Consider the following 22,537-nt stretch of genomic DNA (forward strand, 5'->3'; position numbering starts at 1 on the left):
CCCGGAAGTTAGCTTAGGCAGCTTATTCATTTATTTTAAAATGTGTATTTTTGGGGGGGTGGTATTTAATTTTATTTAAATATATCAGTGGTGCATGTATGAATAAAAGATTTCAAAACTTTATTTATTGGGGGGGCGGGGGGTATCCCTAAGACTAAAAGTAGTATACTAAAATATTATAAAAACAATCTTCATTAATTATATTAGAGCAGTAGACTCTGCAAGGTGGAGGAGCAGTGATGCTAAAGAGAACTGTGTGGACCATGGTGAGATAGAAAACACCACGACTGCAAATGCCTATTATAATATACCATTTATAAGAAATCATACTTAGAAAATGATAAAACATTTTCTTTCCCTTTTCGCAGTGTTTGCATCCTGTCTTAGCTTATGAGCTTATTTTCCACACAATTCAGGTTTATTTACCCACATTAATACATCATAGTGGCTGAACGCACCATATTGGTGAACACTCAATTCATACTGGATGCGTTTACTCTAATTACATAATTACTTTGTACAAATTCATATCACACCATCAGAGTTCCTGTATGTGAGAAATGTTTGAAAAAATAAAAACATTCACTTACTTACAAACTATCAAGTAACTGATGCCAACATCAGCAGCAAGAGCTCTTAATGAAGTTCCAAAATTTAACAATCCATAACCTTCTCAAACTTGTAGCTGTTCACAAGAAAGGTTGAATTGAGAGCAACTGGAATTTTTCTGAAACGTCCAGATGCTCCCGATTCAACTTTTCTTGGATAAACATTAATTGGATCTCTCCCCCTCCCCCCGAGTTGATCTCTGTCTATAGTAAAACGACTGACAACATACATCTAGTGGCCGTTCAGGTAGCCTACAATGGGCATGCGCGTGCCAGTGTAAACACTAAGCAGATGGTCTACACCGCAGTAGCAGAATTTATCGAAACAAGAAATTAATACAGACCAAGAACCACCAGGCTTTTTTCTTTTGCAAGTGGAACGGTTACTGAAAGTAACACGGGAGTACGAGAGACGGCGGCAGAAAACAGACTGGGAGTTGTCGCAAAGTAAATACAGCGACATGCACAGTAGGCTAGACTAACTGTTAAGTGTTATTTACACAGTACTTATATTTTAATAAAAATACCAAAACTAAAACTCTGTAAGTAGCTTTGCATGACTGATAAGACTGACTCACAAAGCCAAATGTGAGTGTGTGTCATCCTTTTGTCCTCTGTTTTGTCCATCGGGTCAGCAGCGTTTTCAAACAAACATCTTCTGATTAACCGTTTTAATCTGGACGGGAGGCGGAAACATAGCAAAAGGTCTCCGTTTTTGTAACGAAAACAGAGAGAGAAGCAGTCAGCTGATTGAGTGGCACCGCTCTTTGCATCAGGAAACTCACACTGAAGGATCAGTCTCTCTCTGCCTGATGAGTATTGCATCATCTGATCGGCTTTTCTTATAGGCCTTTTTAGCGACCACCGATCAAACTAGTTAAAGCCATTATCGGCCGATTATGATCGGTGACCGATCGATCGGAGCACCCTTAATTTTTTCCTCCTCTCCATGTCAGCTGGTAAACCAAACATTCGTACTCCTTTTTCTGACCAACTGCAGCAGCATCTCCACACAGCACAATAAACCGTGCTGTAGACTATTGTAAGACAGTTTACAGACAAACCACTTAACATGCTGTTTTCTGAGTTTATTGGAGATTTATTAAATTAATACATGACAATCATTTATAGTCACCTGTCTGTTCTATCTGAAGACATAAAGATTAGTTTAGATTAGTCATTAAGATCAATTAACCCTGGTACCATGGGATTACTAAAAGGAATGTTAGAAAGGTAAATCTGATCTGAATTTTAAATGTGTTTTCAAGAAGAACACTTTCCAATGTAAGGTTGGCCAAAAAATGTCCACAAGGTATTCAATCCAGCTTACTAACCGCTTCCTTATATGCATTTAGCTGTGTTGACATTGCTGAGCCTCCGGTGAAAGATACACAAGTAGTAAAGATAGTTACTGAAAGCAGCAGGCGAGCTAACGCTGTAGCACGTTGGCTAAATGCAGTAAATGTAATGTTATCATGTAACGAGCATGGATTAGTTCAATCTCAAGCTGATAACATTACTGCAACGTTGCAGTGGGAGTTTACCTGAGTTTCCAGCATGTTGTGTGAAGCAGTCGCCCTGTCTGTATGTCTCTATAGCCGCTGTCACTCTGCCTTTTTTTTCAGGAGTACTGTGCCAATATGCTGGTGTCTCACTGTGCTGAATGAAAGCTGGTGTTGATCTGCCCTTTTCGTTTTCGTGTGTAAAATCGCTGCGGTGAACAAGACCGTGCTGTCAGGGGCACAGAGGGCACCGAGACGTCGCGAGATCTGCATTCTTGTGACACTCATGCGTAATGCTGCATGAGAGGAAAACAGTGTGTGAAGATTAGAGAGTGCCTGTTAAGATTTCCTGGCCTATGATGATGACTACTACTTCGATTTAGATTCCCTAGAGTCCTGCTCTTGGATCTGTGTGCTGAACATCATTTGACTGAACAGCATTTGACAGACCGACCTAGCGGGACTGTGCCATACAAGTAGGCTATAACCACTGGTGTGTGTCTGATGGGATCAACAATATATAGAGTTTAGCTTTCTACCAAAAGTCTTTGTTTACAATAATATAGTTCTATAACACTCTGAACAAGCTGCATCAAACAATACATAAGCTACTTTCTAACTTCCACCTCACATGCGCCTCGATTTCTGTATGTTTTTTGACATCCACTTTATGTCAGACCATGTATTCTTTTTTAGCTAGTATGAGTCTCTGAGCCAGCTGCACTGACTGCCATTGTAACACCAACGCCACTCCGTCGTTTTGCATTTGTTGCTGATCAAAGAGTTCAAACCATCAAATAAAATATTTCTCCTTTCCTCCACTTCAAAGATCAGCAACTCAATCTCACACTGTAATTTCTCTTTATCACGGGTTTTGCAGCAGGATTAGCCATTGTTATTTGGACCTTAGGAGTTGACACATTTATGTTTATTTGCATAGTAATTTATGGGAGGAGTGGCTGAGTGATGAAAATTATGTTAGCCTAAATGAATCCACCCCCCCAGACATATTAATCTTCACATTTATCTGAATTTGCAGAGTTTTGTCAACTTTACTCCTTAAAAAAACGGATAAAGTTATTATTGAAGGGGATTGGATATTATATTATTAGGGCTGGGGCGCATTACGTGCATTGACGCGGCGCTGCATCCGGTGTGGGATTCTCCCGGACAAGCTCCAGCAGCTACAAGACCATGCCTTCGGCAGTCTAAAGTTTGGATTATTTCAGACAGACACTCAACAACGTGCTGCTCCGTGAGCTCAACTGGAAACAGCTTCACTGCAGCACAACTGCTGTCCACAAATACATGAAACGAAAGTATCCCGGAGCACTTTGTCTAGACGGCAGCACCGCAAATCTTGTTTACTTTGTCAACACACAAGCACAACACAACACATGTTTATTGCCTTCATGTTAAAAGTAATTTCTGTCCTGCTGCTGTCATGGTAATGTAACGTTACACCGCGTGTCATCTAATGTTGGTTTTATATTTTCTGTTTATTTAACGGCCACGTATGAGCGAAAAAACAGCTGAAACTAACAGTACAGATGATCTGTGACTGTACAGTCTGAGTCCTTTCAGGTGTTCACTGATGCATCATACTGCATTACTTAATATTGAAATGAATCCATGTCAGAAACATTTAAAGTTTTAAGTTAAGTAGCCTAATTAATGTCTGTTATTGTTATAACACAGCAGTGACGTGGAAATTTGATTCCTTTTAAGATTTGCTACTATTGTCATTATTCTAATGTGCTTCATCAGGATGATTGAATAAAATACAGATTTACTGATTAGACATGTTTTTGATATTTTGGATAAATTGGTATGTTAAATCAAGTAATTGGCAACTTTTCTTTCTTTAGAATAAGGCAAAATTAGTCGTTAGATTAATCGACTTGAAAAATAATTGATATGTACAGCCCTATATATATTATTAATATTAACGTTGCCTAGAGAGAGATGAGTTTCTCTCTATTAGATTCAATTGGCTTCTCTCAGTTTTCATAAACCAACTCACTGTTTTAACCACACCCTCGACCTTGTTTTGGTCCATTTTTTTCTGATCATCATTTGATAACTTGAAGTTTTTATTGCTGAACTACATGCCATTAGGCAAACATTTCTATACAAGATGTCTATCTGATAGTACTGTAGCTAAATTTAAGGATGTGATTCAATTAACTTTTATGCTTCAGTCCCTCCCAAAATCGATCATTTCCTTTATTAAAACTTAAGACTTTATTTGTCCCCGTAGGGCAATTGGTTCTGCAGCAAGACATAGACAAAGGACAGACACATATGCAAGACCGAAATACATAAATACTAAATGTTAAAAAGCTCTGGTTGCGCAACAGAGAATTAAGATAGATAAGCACTACAGAATGAGGTGCTCCATTTCTAAAAATAAGTAGGCCTCCAATACGACAACCATATGTTAAAAACAAACATCTAACACAATATAGCAATAATAGACTGCAACACAGAGGAACATTTCCATAACAATCACCATCACTTCAACAACATCAGTACTATACATGTTATAAAACAACCCCATCACTATTTAATTATTAACTCCATCTACTTCTCCGGACCGAGTTTAGAAAAGAGATGGCATTCGGAACGAATGAGTGCCTGTATCTATTGCTCTTTACTGGGGGTAATCTGAACCGAGAACCAGAAGGTAAGAGCTGAAACTCCAAATGAGGGGGTGGGAGCTGTCAGCAATAACTGATTTGGCCTTCCTAACTACCTGTCTATTATACAGGTCAGTGAGGCTACACTGCTGGACACCTAACATTTTACTGCTGACCTTCACTATATTGGAAAGAGCAGTGTTGGCCTTAACAGTGAGATTACCATACCAGCAAATTACAGAGAATGTTTAAACAGACTCAATGTATGATTTATAAAAAAGGGTCGTGAGGGTCTTAACATGAAACTTTGACAGTTTGCGAAGGCAAAACAGTCTTTGTTGGCCTTTTTTGCAGAGCATCTCCGTGTTGGAATTAAAATTCAATTTATTGTCAAACTGCCGAGATACTTATGTTTCTACAAATCCCACCATCTGCCCATTGATGGTAGTGTTCTGAGGAGTTGATGACTTATGCCTAAAATCAATCAGCATGTCCTTTGTCTTTTCTACATTTAATTGAAGGAACTTTAACCAGTTTTTCGAAACACTTCATAACTAAGAAGGTCGAGCAATCGGCCTAAAGTCATTTAATACTTTGGGATGATTATGTTTGGCCACTGGAATGACTGTAGACTGTTTCCAGATATTCGGCACTCTGTGTTGTTCTAAAGACAACTGGAAGATATAATGAAAAATTGGGCCTAATTGCTCTGCACAAGAGATAAGCAGGCGACTGCCTATGTTGTCAGGGCTTTTTCTAGCTCTAGAGTGTTTAAACATATTGACCACGTCATGTTCAAAGAAAGGCACAGGACAATTTCCAGATAGGTGGGATTTCTGTTCTAAAATGACATTCCTAAAATTAGAGGTATCAAACCTCAAATAAAACTTATTTAACTCTGTTGCAAGTTGACTGTCACAACTGAAGCCCTTCAACACAACCTTATCGTTCTTTTCTCTTCTGGTTCCAATAACAGTTTTCATGCCATCCCAGGCTGAACGTAGATTTCTTCCAAAGTCTATTTTTTCTTTGTAACCCTGCTTTGCGCTCCTTATTTCACTTCTTATATCCTTTTTCAGCTTGTTCAATTCTAAGAAGTTGCCTTCCCTGAATGCCTGCCTCTTTCTGTTTAATAACAGCTTAAGTGGTTTTCTTACCCATGGCTTATTATTTGGATACACCTGTACAATCTTATCATTGTCAACACAGTAGGAAGCATAACAGCTGACAACATCTGACATTATTATTCAATCCTATTAACGTTTACTGCCTATTTTTCATTTATTGTGCTTTACTTATTTACATAGAACCGTTTATTATTACTTTCATGTAATGTGTGTTTGGTATATTGTGCTGTGTATGTGGAACCATCCACGCATTGATGCTCAGCATGAATGAAGTTCCTAATGGATAAATAAAGTTCTTTGAATTGAAATTTAGGCTGTAACAGCTGCCCTACATCAACTTCTGAGGACTGTTGTATACCATCACGCACTAGGCCTAGTTATAACGACAAGTCTTGGTTCACAGCTAAACTCAGACAGCTAAGGCTGGAAAAGGAAGAGGCTTTTAGGACAGGAGACAGGGCCAGGTTTAAGGAGTCAAAGTACAGGTTAGCAGTTAGCAAGTTTAACGCCTATACTCAAAGATTACAACATGAGTTGACAACATGAGACTCTGCTTCTGTCTGGAGGGACTTCCAACAGATCCCCAACTACACTACTCAAAAAAAAATAAAAGGGAACACTTAACACAATGTAACTCCAAGTCAATCACACTCCTGTGAAATCAAACTGTCCACATTGGAAGCAACACTGATTGACAATCAATTTCACATGCTGTTGTGCAAATGGAATAGACAACAGGTGGAAATTATAGGCAATTGGCAAGACACCCCAGTAAAGGGGTGGTTCTGCAGGTGGTGACCACAGACCACTTCTCAGTTCCTATGCTTCCTGGCTGATGTTTTGGTCGCTTGAATGCTGGCGGTGCTTTCACTCTAGTGGTAGCGTGAGACGGAGTCTACAACCCACACAAGTGGCTCAGGTAGTGCAGTTCATCCAGGATGGCACATCTATGCGAGCTGTGGCAAGAAGGTTTGCTGTGTCTGCCAGCGTAATGTCCAGAGCTTGGAGGCGCTACCAGAAAACAGGCCAGTACATCAAGAGACGTGGAGGAGGCCGTAGGAGGGCAACAACCCAGCAGCAGGACTGCTACCTCTGCCAGAGCCCTGCAAAATGACCTCCAGCAGGCCACAAATGTGCATGTGTCTGCTCAAACGGTCAGAAACGGACTCCATGAGGGTGGTATGAGGGCCCGACGTCCACAGGTGGGGGTTGTTTTACAGCCCAACACCGTGCAGGACGTTTGGCATTTGCCAGAGAACACCAAGACTGGCAAATTCGCCACTGGCGCCCTGTGCTCTTCACAGATGAAAGCAGGTTCACACTGAGGACATGTGACAGACATGACAAAGTCTGGAGACGCCGTGGAGAACGTTCTGCTGCCTGCAACATCCTCCAGCATGACCGGTTTGGCGGTGGGTCAGTAATGGTGTGGGGTGGCATTTCTTTGGGGGACCGCACAGCCCTCCATGTGCTCGCCAGAGGTAGCCTGACTGCCATTAGGTACCGAGATGAGATCCTCAGACCCCTTGTGAGACCATATGCTGGTGCGGTTGGCCCCGGGTTCCTCCTAATGCAAGACAATGCTAGACCTCATGTGGCTGGAGTGTCTCAGCAGTTCCTGCAAGAGGAAGGCATTGATGCTATGGACTGGCCCGCCCGTTCCCCAGACCTGAATCCAACTGAGCACATCTGGGACATCATGTCTCGCTCTATCCACAAACGCCACGTTGCACCACAGACTTTCCAGGAGTTGGCGGATGCTTTAGTCCAGGACATCAGCGTATGAGCGTCCAGTCTGGGAGGAGATCCCTCAGGAGACCATCCGCCACCTCATCAGGAGCATGCCCAGGCGTTGTAGGGAGGTCATACAGGCACGTGGAGGCCACACACTACTGAGCCTCATTTTGACTTGTTTTAAGGACATTACATCAAAGCTGGATCGGCCTGTAGTGTGGTTTTCCACTTTGATTTTGAGTGTGACTCCAAATCCAGACCTCCATAGGTTGATAAATTTGATTTCCATTGACAATTTGTGATTTTGTTGTCAGCACATTCAACTATGTAAAGAAAGGAGTATTTAATGAGATTTCATTAATTCAGATCTAGGATGTGTTATTTTAGTGTTCCCTTTATTTTTTTTTGAGTAGTGTATAAACCTAAAGCCCCCCACTCCTCAACTCTCGCTTGGGCAAAGAGCTGAACCCCGCTTGGGCAAAGAGCTGAACCCCAGTGACTTCACTGATCAGACCCAGTCCACCAACTCATCCTCCCCCTTCTCAGTGAGGGCCACGTCTTCCCCATTCCCTCTCTTCATTTTAGAAATGAACATCAACAGACTATTCAAGAGGCGTACAGCTGCTGGGCCAGACTCTGTCTCCCCATCTACCCTGAAGCATTGTGCCGATCAGCTGTCTCCAGTGTTCACAGACACCTCACTGGAAACATACCATGTGCCAGCCTGCTACAAATCCTCCACCATCACCCTTGACATCACGACTAAATGACCCGTCACCCTAACCTCTGTGCTAATAAAGTATTTTGAGTGCCTTGTGTCATCCCACTTCAAATCCATTACATGGTCCCATTTAGAGGATGGTAGACAATAAAGTAGGGTATGGTTTTAGGCGGGACTACCTTGTGATTGATCAGTCGCTACTATGGTGACCTCTCAAATCAGGCAAGAGTGACTCACATCCACTGCCAGAGGTGGGTAATTACTCCGTTACATGTACTCAAGTAACTTTGAGTAAATTGTACTTGTCAGAGTAGTTTTAATGTATCACACTTTAAAGAGATAAATCATTACTTTTACTCCACTACATTTGGATACATTTATCCCACCACTTCTCTACTTGTTTATTTACCGCTTATGACTCTTTATGACTCTGTTAGAACAGAATGACTGAGGCTACAGCATGATAGTATGGCTTTCAAATGGCAACAGATTAAAATTTAGTGCACTATGCAGCCAGCCCGAAACCCGCTGCACCAACACTGTTTCATCCCAGTGCATCAGATACAGACGATTTGAGGAAGCCTGATGGTCGGTATCGGACGCCCTGGGATGAGACCATGTTGGTGCAGCGGGTTTCGATTGTGAAGCCAATAGGCTACACTGTGCTGTCACTGAGCTGACAGAGAGCAGTGTCTGTTGTGTTAATGCAGACATGTTTAATAATAAATAGCTGGATACACACTGAATATTGTCCTGGTAAATATGGAAGGTTATCTAGTCTGGAAACGAAGACTTGTCATTTCATCACAAATAAAGACTTGGGGAAAATTACCCATTGTTGTTTTCTTAAGTTACTACTAAAGAATTTTTTTAATAAATACTTTTGTACTTTAACACAAGTTGTTATTTTGATGACCACTTTTACTTCTACTTGAGTACTTGTTTGTGCAAAGTCACAGTACTATTACTTGAGTACAGTTTTGGGCTACTCTACCCACCTCTGTTCACTGCACTGTGTAACCAGTGCCGTTGAAAAAGCTGAATAGGAAAAAGCAATATAGGAGTCTGCTGTTGATTTTTTCCCGGTAAGAATGTTTTATTCTAAGCCAGTTTATAGCTAGCCAAATGTAGCACCTGGTTAAAAACAGTAAACGTGAATAACCGGTGCATCTAGCAAACCAAGCTTAATAATAAATCAAAAATAAATCAAATAATAAATCAGGATGTAGGCAGCCAAACTACCAAACTTGAGGTTTCAAAACAGCAGTCCACAAACCAGTGGGTGTCACTACATCCACATTTTCTTTCCCATACAATATAGGTTACAGACCCTCTCCTAGTTGACAATCCTCAATCAAAATATTGCAAAACATAAAGATGGCACGGGACTGAAGGATGACAGATTTGGCTCTCGGGGTACCGCTAACATTTCCAGAAAATATAGAAGCTGAAGTTAGACCCTATCAGACTGGGCTATCTGGTTTTCTAATTTAGCACGGACGAACTTGAATGAATATTTCACTATTTCAGGGCTTGAACTGTTTAACTCAGTTAAAGTTTTATTTAAAGAGAATTGTAAACATGTTTTTAATAAAACATGTTTACAATGCAAGATATTTGCAATCCTAATGCCAACTGACTGATATCACACAGGTGACACCGCAATTATAGATTACAATTACTCACTATAATTATGACACTTTCATATTTACTTTTCCAGTCCAACACATTTCCCTTCGTTGTCATCAATATTAACTTTTAGTTTGTTTTAGTTAGTTCTGGGCAGTAGCCAAATGTATCCCTGAACCTGACAGTAGATTTTACAGTTACTACTTGGGTCTAGAGAGGTGATCTCCCACGCAAGTGGTTTGTTCTCTGATATAGAAGCTGGTCCTGTGTGTTTGAGCAGTTTTTCCCTTTTCACTGCACCACAACGCTCATCCACCTCCCCATCCCCTTCAGCAGCCAGGATCTGGACCAGCTCAGAACTAATGGTCTCACTTCTAAGGTGCCCTCATGCAAAGGTAACTATATAGCAAACATTAAAAGGGAGTGTAAGTGATTCTGCAGAAGGATTGTTGCCATTTGAACTCAACTGCCAAACAAATACACCCCTCCTTCAGTGCTCCCTCAGAGGCTCCATCCCCCAAATTTTAAATCTCTGGGAGGTTTCTTCAGCACCAGAGTGCCTTCACCCTTGTCTGGTCAATATGCCTTTCTTCTCTATTTACACTCTTCAGACCTTTCTTACTTGACGTTTCTCTGCCATCTCTCCTTTACAGTGCCTGGAGTCTAGCATGTTTGAATGTGCCTGTGTATAGAACTCTCTCTCCACCGCCCCACTCCCCGATCACTCCTGTGCACAACGCCACCTGTTGCTGATTGACTGGAACAATGTTGTGGGCCAGGACCACACTACTTTCTTTGTTTTCCCATTTACAGAGTCTGGGCTATGTAGGAAACCCCAATTTGTTTTTCAGAGAACATAGCTGGCAAACCATTAGGAAATATTTGCTGTATTTAACAGGTGTATTGGTTTACAATCACTACCCCATTGAAGAAACCATTTAAGAACATATATTAATGACTTAAAATCTGTGTTCACATCGCTGATGTGCATAAAAAACAGCAGCAAGTTGTCCAAGTGAATGAAAGAAAAGGTGTTTCAAAAACATATCGGGAAGCTGCTGTAGGAGTCATCATGGAGTCCAGAGAGCAGATGACAGCTTGGGAGGTGAAACTTCCTCGGGTGTGGTCATCTTAGTGTGGATGTTCTTTGATGGGAATGAAACAAACAATCCAAGTACAGTGGGTTGGAGGTTTCATGATGTTGCTGGCCCTTCTTTGGCTTCTTTCAGTGCAGGGTAAGCTAATACCAGTAATACTCTTGGCAGTTTTTACTTCCTGGTGTAGACCCTGCCTGTTAGCAGGAAACATGTTGCTCTACTACGCAGTGGGGGTGTGACAATACAATCAGCTCACAAGACATGACGAGATTTTAACACCATTTTGAAGACATTTTCAATGCTGATTTAATATGAAAATGTTGAGCATTAGACAGTTTAGATCCTGCATTCTGGTGACTATTTCTGCAACAAATTGCTTTTTTATGTAAAGGGAAACAACTTCAAAAAAAAAAAAAAAAAGGGGATATAAATCAGTAAGGCTCTCAGGCATTCTATAATGCTTTCAGATATGTTTTCTCCTGTTGATCAACTTTTCTCATAATATCATACCTGCTGAGTCAACACACATGCAGACATGATATCGTCTTCCCTGTCTTGTCTTCCATTTGGGAAGTAATCTCTGTAAATGTGATTGTGGGACCTTTTCACCTCAATGACAAATTAAATAATTTAATAATTTAGTTATAAACTCCTGGGCTCCTGTGTTTCAGCAGGTGTTTTCAGCAGGTTTTCTGCTCATGTTCAAAACTTTCTGCACATTCAAAATCTATCACATATTTGGGTTCTGACAAGTCGTAATATTACGACACTAACGTCATCATTTCATGAGAATTCACAATATCTCGTCTACCTGCACTATACTTTCATCACTCCCCTACTACGCAGTGATGCAACATGTCAGCATGCTCTGTACAGTAGCACCAGAAAAAAAAAAAAAAAAAAAAAAAAAAAAACACATTGCAACTCTAAGAAATTCAAATATTGAAAATATCAAAACATTTACATACACTCCAATTTTACACATGAAATTCAGTTTACTTGTCATGAGGACAAGCCTGTGAAAACAGCTGTAGGCCTATAATGTGCAATACCCATGCTGTCTGATCAGCATCTTGATATGCCACACCTGTGAGGTGGATGGATTATCTCGACAAAGGAGAGGTGCTCACTAACACAGATTTTGACAGATTTGTGAATAATATTTGAGAGAAATAGGCCTTTTGTGTACACAGATAAAGTCTTAGATCTTTGAGTCCAGCTCATGATGAATGGGGCAAAAACAAGAGTGTTGCGTTTATAATTTTGTTCAGTGTATTTTGTAGCTCTGGAAGAGCTTTGGCAGGAACATAACCCTGATGACCTCATCAGGGTTAATTAAAGACACTATTGAGTAGCATTATGTTTTGATTTGTTGAATCCAACTTTGGAGCTTGACCCATACTAGAGACTATGTTGGTCTTACTCAGACTATTTCTTCCAACATTATGGAAGTGCAATGCTAAATTGCTGGAGTATCCCTTTAAGGACAATGTACCCAAATAATTAAATTTCATTACTGTGCCAAGACTAAGAAACAGATGCTGACTATAGACTGTATGTCAAGATGAACGATGGGTCTCTACTCCCTACCCCTGTACAAAAATGAAGCCACAATATCCTGGATATAGGTGCTGCCAGTTTGCACTGTTGACGTCATTTGGAGCCAATCAAATAAACTAATTAAAACCAAACTTTTCAGAAACACTTAATATACATCAGTAGGGCTGGATGATTTGGCCTAAAATCAAAATTACAATTAATTGAACATTTTACCTTGATTACAATTAGGGCTGTGGCAATTTGTCGACATATCAATCACGTAAATAATGCCCATCTAAAGTTTGGGAGTATTTTAGACAGTCAACAACGTGCGGTTCCGTGAGCTCTGTGAATTGGAAATGGCTTCACTGCAGCACAACAGCAGTCCACAAACACGTGAAGTAGCATGAACACTAGGGCTGCAACGATTAGTTGACGTAATTGATGTCAATTGGCTAGCTTCCAGGTACCTTTATATGGACGGCAGAGTTAGGTCTTTTAACGGCAGTGCAATGTGTGGGTGCATAACAAGTGAAAGGGCGAGCGAATGTGAGAGTGTGCGGCCGAAAGACAGGAAAGTGAGCGAGTTACTTGTCAGTCTGGCAGTAAAAATGGAGTGTAGGTCACATTGCGCCCTACCCTTTAATAAAATATTTGTCAACAAATATCTGTTGTTTCCCCCATCTGCTGGAAAGTGAATGCTGTTAGCGCAAGCTAATATCTCCCAGTGTTTCAGACTCCAGTCTGGAAGCGGAGAAGGACTGGACGGGACTGGCGGAGTGATGCGGCTACACACGCGGTAGTCTGCTTTTAAGGGGAAAGTACATGAACACACACACACACACACACACGGGGGAAATATTAACAGGATTTGGAAAAAATACAACAAAAAAACCGACGTGGTAAAGTTGCGTCTGTTAGAGGGTCAGATTTTGGTTTTGATATCTTTTCTATAATAAGAATTAGGCTACCTGAAATGCCAGCCACCAGGAGGTGATCAAGATGTTTTGGCTTCACTTGAGGAGCTGTCCTGTCATCCATCTTTGCATGCACTCTATGATGCAGACCAAAGGTAAAAGAAAACATTCTCTCCATCCTCCAGTTGCATTTAGAAACAATGTTTACATTTCAGAGTTATAACTTGGTTATGGTGTCTAAACTTGACCTTATTTTTCTCAACTGTATGACGTCTCCAGTGTTTTTACCAACTTTGCCAAGTGCTCCCATCAGAGCTGGAAAGTTTCTACATGCCATGAAACAGAGACTAACTAATCACCAGATTTTGGACAGACGTTCCCACCATTATCAAAACAAGGAGCTCTGAAGTTTTCTGGATGCACATGGTGTTCCATACACCTTACTGAGACATTTTGTTTTCTGTAACTATGCTTGTGGGGCACCTCTGGGATGGCAATGCTGGTCAGTCCATTTCTTTGGTCCAGACTTAATGTCTCTTTTCAATGGATTTCTACTAAGTTTTGTAGTGACATTCATGCCCCCCCCAACTCCCCCATGAATAGTAATAACTTTGTTGCTGCTCCGACTTTTCATCTAGCACCATCTTTAAGGCTACGTTCAGACTGCAGGCCTTAATGCTCAATTCCGATTTTTTCCCCAAGATCTGATTTTTTTTGTTTGACAGTTCATATTATAGTTTAAATGTGGCCCATATCAGACTCCAGTGTGAACTGTCCATGGCCTGAAAGTGACCCGCATGCGCAGAAGAGTAACACAATGTCACGTAGCACGCTGTTGCAGCCTACAGACGTAAACAAGGAGCAACAGAGGTTAGCTCCGGTTAGCGGGAGACTCACGTTTTTCATTGTCACATTTCTCCCGAATTATAACAAGTGTTCACAACTTTCTGTTCTTTTCGGTTTCTGGCGCTGTACGCATCTGCCCCACAACTCAGTCCCTCTCTCCCTCCACTGTGTCTGCTCGAACATAGCGAGGTAGAGAAGGAAGAGAGTCACGTGTTTAATTATGGCTTTTTGTGGAGATTTTTTGTTCAGCGCAGCTCCGTCTGCAGCAGAACAGCTGCGCTACAGTGACGTCAAAGTCGCATCAAATGTGACCTGAGTGTCCAGACTGAGGTCGCATTTAAAAAGATCCCATCTGTATTGGATTTGGACCACATATGGAAGTGGCCCAATTCCGAACTGAAAAGATCAGATTCCATGTAACTTGGCCTGTTCACACGGTCATAAAAAGATCAGATCTGAGTCACATATGGGCAAAAAAACCAAACAAAATCAGATCTGGGTCACATTGGCTTGCAGTCTCAACGTAGCTTAAATGTAACTTATGACCAAACAGCTCCGAAACTGACATTGCCATCCTCAGCTGTTCTGTGGTAATAAGCAAATGAGTGCTGCCAGCATGCTCAACTAAACATAGTAGACATTATAGCAGCAAAACATGTTTATGTTAGAATGCTGATGTTAGCATTTACCTCAAAGCAACTGATAAAGAGAAAAGGCTAGACCAGCTGAAGGCCCAATTGTAACCCTCACCACTTTAGGAAACTTAGTGAAAAATACTTAAATAGCTCACCAAAGTAGTCAATAACTTGTAGTCAAAAACTTCTCTGGAGACTGATCTTATGGTCAGCGAACATCGTCTTATAAACAAGTCACGCCGCATTTTTTAAAAGTCATGTGCATAATTTGACAGTATTAAAAAAACTTAAACACACAATGGTATTTTTTAAAAAGATTAATTATTTTAAAAGATCATCATCAAGTATGTAGTAAGTACCTTCTAAAAAGCAGTGATTTCACACAATAGTCTCTTACAGTGTACATGTCATGATCTTCCTCAGTAGAACGTGATCTTTAGCAGGTGTCCACCTAACAACTCATCCCTACTACTATACAGCATGTTATCTGAACCTTGATCAAAAACTATGCCATTATCTAGGCATTAAGCAAACATTACCTGCACATGTTAGCAAGACATTTGCATTTTCCCCAAATTAACATGGATAAGCAATGAGTGACCTCAGAACAGTGACAATACAGATTAAGTGCATCAAACTTGTTTACAATGTACCAGCAAGTTTTTCCTCAAACCAAACCGATATGATTCATGCAATTCCTGCAATGTGCTTTTCTTGTATTGTGGTTTAAATATATTTTAGCCTCTCTGGAATAATCTAGACCATATCTGACTGCTCTCAGCATAGTTTTTTTTTTTAAATCTGGACCTGATTCAATGTAGTCTATATGGGGAAAAAAACAAAGCCTATTATATTAATTTTCACAAACGAAAATGAAAAAGGTTTTACAAATCTGAAAGCCTGTTTCAGGCAGTGATAAGGCATTAGGCCTATCTAAATTTCCTACAAGCCATCACAACAGCAAGAGGTGCAAAAAGTTAACTTTCCCCTTAACTGCCGAATAGGAAAGAGGCTTCAGTGTGGTCAGACTCAGGGATTCTGTCCTGAGACAGATGGAAGAAACATTTGTTACACAGTCAAGAAACTCCACGTGACCACGCGGTGCTCCATTGTTTGAGTGCAGTGTCGGCATTCCTCAAGCGAACCTTCACTTTTCATAGCCTTCATGAGAAATACTGACATGCTACTAAGGTTAACTTTACCTTAACTGCCGAATAGTAATCTCCCTCCCATCTTTTCACTTGGTTTTCAGTTTTAGAGAGCCTTTAAATTTGAATGAAGTTAATTAGCCTACGTCATATGTGGAGTAACGGTCTCACAGCCTATGTCAAGGTAGAAATTAATAAACCTCTCTGATTTAAGCCATAACTTTATGTCATTTCAGACCATGGATCTGCACTTTTTTTAAAGCATGAACACGTAACACACACCCCTTTCGTGCACAAGCAGGAACAGATCGAGTCTGACTAAACATTGCCACTAAACCACCTAAACGTTTTTTCCCCCTAATTTCTGGATTGTTACAGCTTCAAAACAAAGCTGAGGCACGGTCAGCTACAGACACATGCATGTAACACAATCACACCCACCTGGCAGCCCACGCTGTTGCGCTCCATCGTGAAAAGTTACAGCCGTCGTGAACTAAAACACTTCTCTTCAGACAGGAAATTAATGTAAAGTTGTCATTTGCAGGGTTATAAAAAAAGTACCACATCGGCTCATCTAATGCGGCTGCTGACAAGAAAAAAAACTGACGTGTCAAATCGAGCTTGATTCAAAAAGCAAAGAATGTTTCCTCCTTCCTGAAGCGCAGTTTCTGCTCAAATGCACCGATCTGCCTCAGCTGCCGTGCTTTTTCAAAGAGCGGGTGGGCTGACTCCTCCCTTCTCTCAGCTCATGTGCGGACTGATTTGAGGGTCACCTTACAGCAGGACACAAACATGTTGAAGGCTGCTGGTGTGAAAAAACAAGTAGTTCAAAAGTGTTTTTGTTTAGATTTTATGAAGTTGAAATTTGTATGATTTCAGTCCAGGTGTGGTGTCCGAACAATAATGCTGCGATGATGTGTTGAGAAGAAATCCGCTTGACACTGTTCTTGATCATAAGTTTATTACATCAAGGAGTTCAGCATCAATTACAAGCTCTGCAGCAGCTTGGAGAGTGACCCAGCCCGATCACCACTCTGTCTCTCTGTACATCAAACACAGCTTATATAGGACATGTTTAGGTATCTGTTAGGTACCATAGAAGGGTTTGAGTCTCTACATAACCACTAATCACTGCTCTCCCCTTAAAAGGTCACTAATCCTCTATCCAGCTGCTACAGTGCTGTTTTAACCTGTTATGCGTCAAATGCACATATATTATACACCACACAGGGTGACAAACTGCATTTGTTTTTGTTTTTTAATGAAGCTATAAAGGGTCGATTCATACAAAACATGAATAAAACACATTTTCTCACTTAGTGTGAGAGTCATATGGCGCTTTCACGCCTGTTGTTTAGTTTATTTGGTCCAGACCAGGAGGAAAATAATGCTATTGTTGCATTTTAGTTTCAGTCTGGTTCATGTTCTGACTTTTTACAAACGAACCAAGAGAAGTAAACATGACAGATTTGATCAGTGTTTCATCAGGACCCTTATGGGAAAATCAAATTCAGTTGACTGACAGATGATTATGTAGAAAAATCACCAATCTTTGTTTTCACATCAAAGCGGTTGTTTGGTCCACACCAGAGTTCGATTGACAGTCTTCACATCAGCTCAACTGAACCTCATTCACCGGGCAAACGCACCAGGGTTCATTTTAACCAAATCAAACATGTTAGGTGTGAAAGCACACTTACTTCCCATGGTTTCCACGGTTGACAGTGGTAAAAAGAGCAGAATGTGAATTTTTAGCTCTCCTCACCATCTCCAACCAATCCCTTAGGTTCCCTTAGGAGTTTAGAGTTAAGTCGGATTAATACTTTATTTTTATATTATTGTGTTTATTTCACATTTGCAAATATGCATACTTTTATACACAAGGAAAGAACATAAGAGAAGGCTAGAAGGACACACACAGTTCACTCATTCAGCATATCTGTAGTTGCCTCAGCCAGAACTGCCTTAATGCAGGTTCCTGCTATGCTGAGTGTCATGTGGAACCAAAACCAGACAAAGTGTTTATCACTCATCAAGCTATTGCAATCCTTCTTTATAGCTTACTGATTATTTTACTTTATACTATTAGTAGGCCTGCAAGATGTGGCTGTGTCAGCAAGCCATTTATTTCCACAGGAAATATGAGGGGCTGTAGGAGGTGTCAAGGGTACTTTCCAGACACATGATCAAGTACACTGTTCCTGGCAGCGAGGCCACTCCCAGATTTTAGAAGACTGCCCAATTTGAAGTACCAACTAAGATATTGTTGTAGAAACCTATACTACATATACTCATCACCTTACATTTATCAGTAGTCTTAAAGATGAAGTAAGCAATTCTGGAAAAATCCAACACCATGAAAAATACCATGACATAAAGCAAACAACAACACAGCAAGTAACATAACTTACTTTAGCCAAGTTGTGGCTTAGTAAACTGTTGTTAAAGTTGCTGCTGCAAAGCTAACATGCAGAGAGGATGGGACGTCCCAGAGCAGCACACCAGCTCCAGACAGCAATACTCACAACTCTCCTGCTACTATAGCTAACATCACAACAAGATATCTTTATGAACTAGAGAGTAAGCTGAATGTCAGTGTCACTAACATTACCTGACACACAAATCATGTCTGGAACGGCTGGAATAGTGTTATGTGGCGGGATGAGGGCCACACTCTTTGTTTCCAACAAACACCTGTGTACAAACACCAGATTTTAGACACAGAACAGACACCAGACAGACAATTAACAAAATACCAAATGAGTGAACAGGATGGGGTGGTGATGCCCCAATGGATAAGACGCATGCTTTTGGTGTGAGAGAACTGGGTTCAATTCCCCACTGTTACCCATGCACCAATGTGTCCCTGAGCAAGACACTTAGGCCCTAGTTGCTCCAGAGCAACTGGAGCAACCTCTGACATGTATAGCAATTGTAAGTTGGTTTGGATAAAAGTGTTTGCTAAATGAATAAATGTGAACAAAGTGATCTTCAGCATCAAGAAGTTGTTGTGTAAGAATGTCATTATTATTACATTTTATGTTGTTCAAAATGTATCATTCATTCAATATATGAACTTGTATAAGCATGCCAACCCTTGTCAGATCTATGTGAAATACTGAACTCTGAGGTGACACTCTACGCTCTGTGAGTGAAGTTCTGCGAGAAGAGACAAGACCACAGACTGTGACCAACCTGACCTGTGAGCTAAGATAAGGGAGTCATAAATCTTTTTACAAAACAAGACCTGTTTGCATAGAAGCTAATGGTGTACAACCAGAGGTCAAGAAAAATGCAAAAGGGGGCCCATGCCTTGGAAAGAGCTTACTGGTCTGTGTCCTGAAATGTGAGCTTTACCTCTCTGAGTTTTATTTCTGATGAGTTATTGAGCAACTCCCAAGTGCTTGGTAAGAAGGTGTGGTGTATAACATATGTGCATTTGACGCATAACAGTTTAACATAGCACTGTAGCAGCTGGATAGAGGATTAGTGACCTTTAAGGGGAGTTCAGAGGTCAGTGGTCACGTGGAGGCTCAGACCCTTATCTGATGTCTACACTTATCCTATAGAACTTTGCTCTTATATGGATTGGAGCCTTAGTTTGCAGACTCTGACCCTTATATGGTATTTAGCAGATACCTAAACATGTCCTATATAAGCTGTGTTTGATGTACAGAGGGACAGAGTGGTTATCGGGCTGGGTCACTCTCCAAGCTGCTGCAGAACGTGTAATTGATGCTGAACTCCTTGATGTAATAAACGTTTATGATCAAGAACAGTGTCAAGCGGATTTCTTCTCAACACATCATCGCAGCATTATTGTTCGGACACCACAAAGGCTCATAAGTGCTTGGAAAATATGTGGAAACACTCTTAAGATAAACAACATTATTTGGCTGGGCAATGGTCCTTATATGAACATCCTGGCTTGTATGTAGTGCCAGAAGATTGTGCAAGAGAGCTAAACCCTTACTTCCATTATGTTCTGATTATGCCGAATATGCCTGGCTCCTTATTAGGAGGGGGAGAGAGTAATTGGACAAGAACCAAAAAATAAGCCTAACACTAACTAACCCTGCTGATAACAAAAGTTATTCTACACAATCATTGTTGTATATTCTATAAACAACTGACTCTAGGAGTAATTACAATGTCACTTTGACACTTTTAAGCTGCGTCTTTTTTATTTAGTTGTTTGCTGTAACTGTGGTGATTATTGTACCATGTCCTCTTGGCTCTTGTATTTGTGGTTTTGCCCACTACTGTAAATAAAATTTTCCCTTGAGAGACAAAAAAATCTCATCTCATGTCATCTTTTCCCTTATTGCTTAGACTTCTTGTCAACATTTTTATTTTCTTCCATCTGAGTGTATAGGCTTTGAATGTTTTTAAATTTTGATAAATAAAACCAGGTAGATTGTTTTGATCAATTTAAAGATTTATGATTGTAATTGACCTGATTTTTTAAATCCAGCCCATCCAAGGCTTCCTTCACAAAGCCCCTCGTTTTCTCCCAGTTCATTTAAGTGTAAGGAATGACACTTCGTCAGAACCAGTCAGTCCTTCTATAGAATTTGACCTCTAACCCCTTGCTTTGTTACCTCAGAATAGTACTGTACCCTTCTATGGTACACATATCCTATATAAGCTTTGTTTGATGTACAGAGAGACAGAGTGGTCATCGGGCTGGGTCACTTGTAATTGATACTGAACTCCTTGATTTAATAAACTTTTATGATCCAGAACAGTGTCAAGCAGATTTCTTCTCAACACATCATCGCAGCATTATTGTTCGGACACCACATTACCAAAATGATCAGAATATAGGGTGGCTGGTAATAACCAATTTCTCTTTATTTTAATGATGTAACTTTCTTGGTAGGTAAAAAATGTGGCTGATTTGGTTTGTCTGGCTGACATGATGTCACATAGAAAACTTTGGCCTCTATGGCCTAGGTGACAAATTAGTCCAAGAAGATGTGTCTATATGAAGCAGAAAGGGATTAACCTCCAAACACATGTGAATTCATACAGTGATAACTCAGTTTTATTTTTTATTTTAACCATGTGAAATATGATGTACAATGTAAATTTCTTGGGAAACTGTCCAGATAGTTCCTGGTCAAAAGTTCACTGAAAAACAACAATCATGATGACAACTGTTGCAGATAAATGGTTTCTGAGTCAACCTGGTAAACAGCGTGCAAACAGACATAGTTTAGGCATAGTGTTGAATAATAATTCCTTTGTTTACTTTGTTGGTGTGCTGTGTTTTATCTAAAACTTTATTTTGATATCCTAGAGGTGCTGTTATTACTCAGAAGTGCATTTAGTGTAGCCATTGGGAGAATGACTGTGGTCTCACTGGGTAAAGGTGTTGACCACTAATGTCATTCTTTCAATGTAAGGTTTGACTAAGTGCTTAAGTCAACTAGTATTTTATTCTTAAGACTTAAAGGATTTTATTCTTTGTGTTATTCATGAACCTGTGCCCTACATGAGCAGAGAAACTGTTCAGGCAGAATATGCAAAACCTAGCCTACCATAGCATACACAATAGAAGTAAGGCACCTGCTGCAAGTCACGGATGCCAAGAATGAGATCATGTCACACTGTGGCCAAGAATGATGATGTGAATGATGTTGACTGTAAGAAACTAAGCTTTGTACTGTAAGAAACTAAGCTTTGTATGAGACACGGCGCTGCATACTCATGTTTGATGTTGAATCATGTTATACATTTATCAATTATGTTATTCCTTATTAATTCTTTTAAAAAATCCAATTGTAAGTGTTTGAGTTTTAATGGTGTCAAATTATGCCTGTTAAAGTTTATACGCTGAGACTGAAGTTGAAACATATTGGTGAATTTCTAGTCCAGTAATGTTAAAAATATAAAGAAGGATAAATTATAACTTTAACTTTGACATTAGTGAAAGGGTTAAATTGGTAAAACAGTATATAAAAATGGCCACTAGATAGCAGCAGAGGATAAGAAATTCACCATTGGAAGGGCGTGGTCAGCAAACACCATAGGCGGAGACAAGGTGTAACGTCCACACTGGAAGGTGGAGGTTAAGGTAAATATAAAGCGATGTTTGCTGACCACCAGTTCAGTTCCATCCTGAGACCTGCAGAGATGTTACTCGGGTTTACTTGTCCTTTATTGGAATAAACTCTTTTGCACTGACTCTTGACCGTCTCCAGTGAAGTTTTTGACTACGCAGTTATTGACAAAAGAAGAAAGCTAATAGAGTATGTTTTTGCAGTTTTTTTCTAGTATGTAGGTCCTGTTTTTTTTTAAGTTTAATGTGTCCCCTATAGCTATACATCCTTGCTTTACCCTACACAGCCTTTACGGTCCAGGGATTACACACATTCTGGGTACTTGATCTT

The 22,537-nt window shown here is 40.3% G+C and overlaps 1 protein-coding gene across 1 annotated transcript in view; it reads right to left on the minus strand.

The window, feature by feature from the left end:
• The window catches only part of LOC119907778, a 38,668-nt gene extending 21,860 nt beyond the window's left edge, over window positions 1–16,808 (minus strand). Inside the window, exon 1 of the mRNA XM_038725463.1 lies at window positions 16,584–16,808. Coding sequence (XP_038581391.1) covers window positions 16,584–16,610 — 27 coding nt within the window. The 5' untranslated portion in view covers window positions 16,611–16,808. The remainder of the gene's footprint in view (window positions 1–16,583) is intronic.
• Between the last annotated feature and the right edge of the window lie 5,729 nt (window positions 16,809–22,537).

Source organism: Micropterus salmoides, unplaced genomic scaffold (assembly GCF_014851395.1).
Source record: "Micropterus salmoides isolate LMB-PRFRI ecotype aquatic unplaced genomic scaffold, ASM1485139v1 Ms_hic_scaffold_17, whole genome shotgun sequence".
Taxonomy (NCBI): domain Eukaryota; kingdom Metazoa; phylum Chordata; class Actinopteri; order Centrarchiformes; family Centrarchidae; genus Micropterus; species Micropterus salmoides.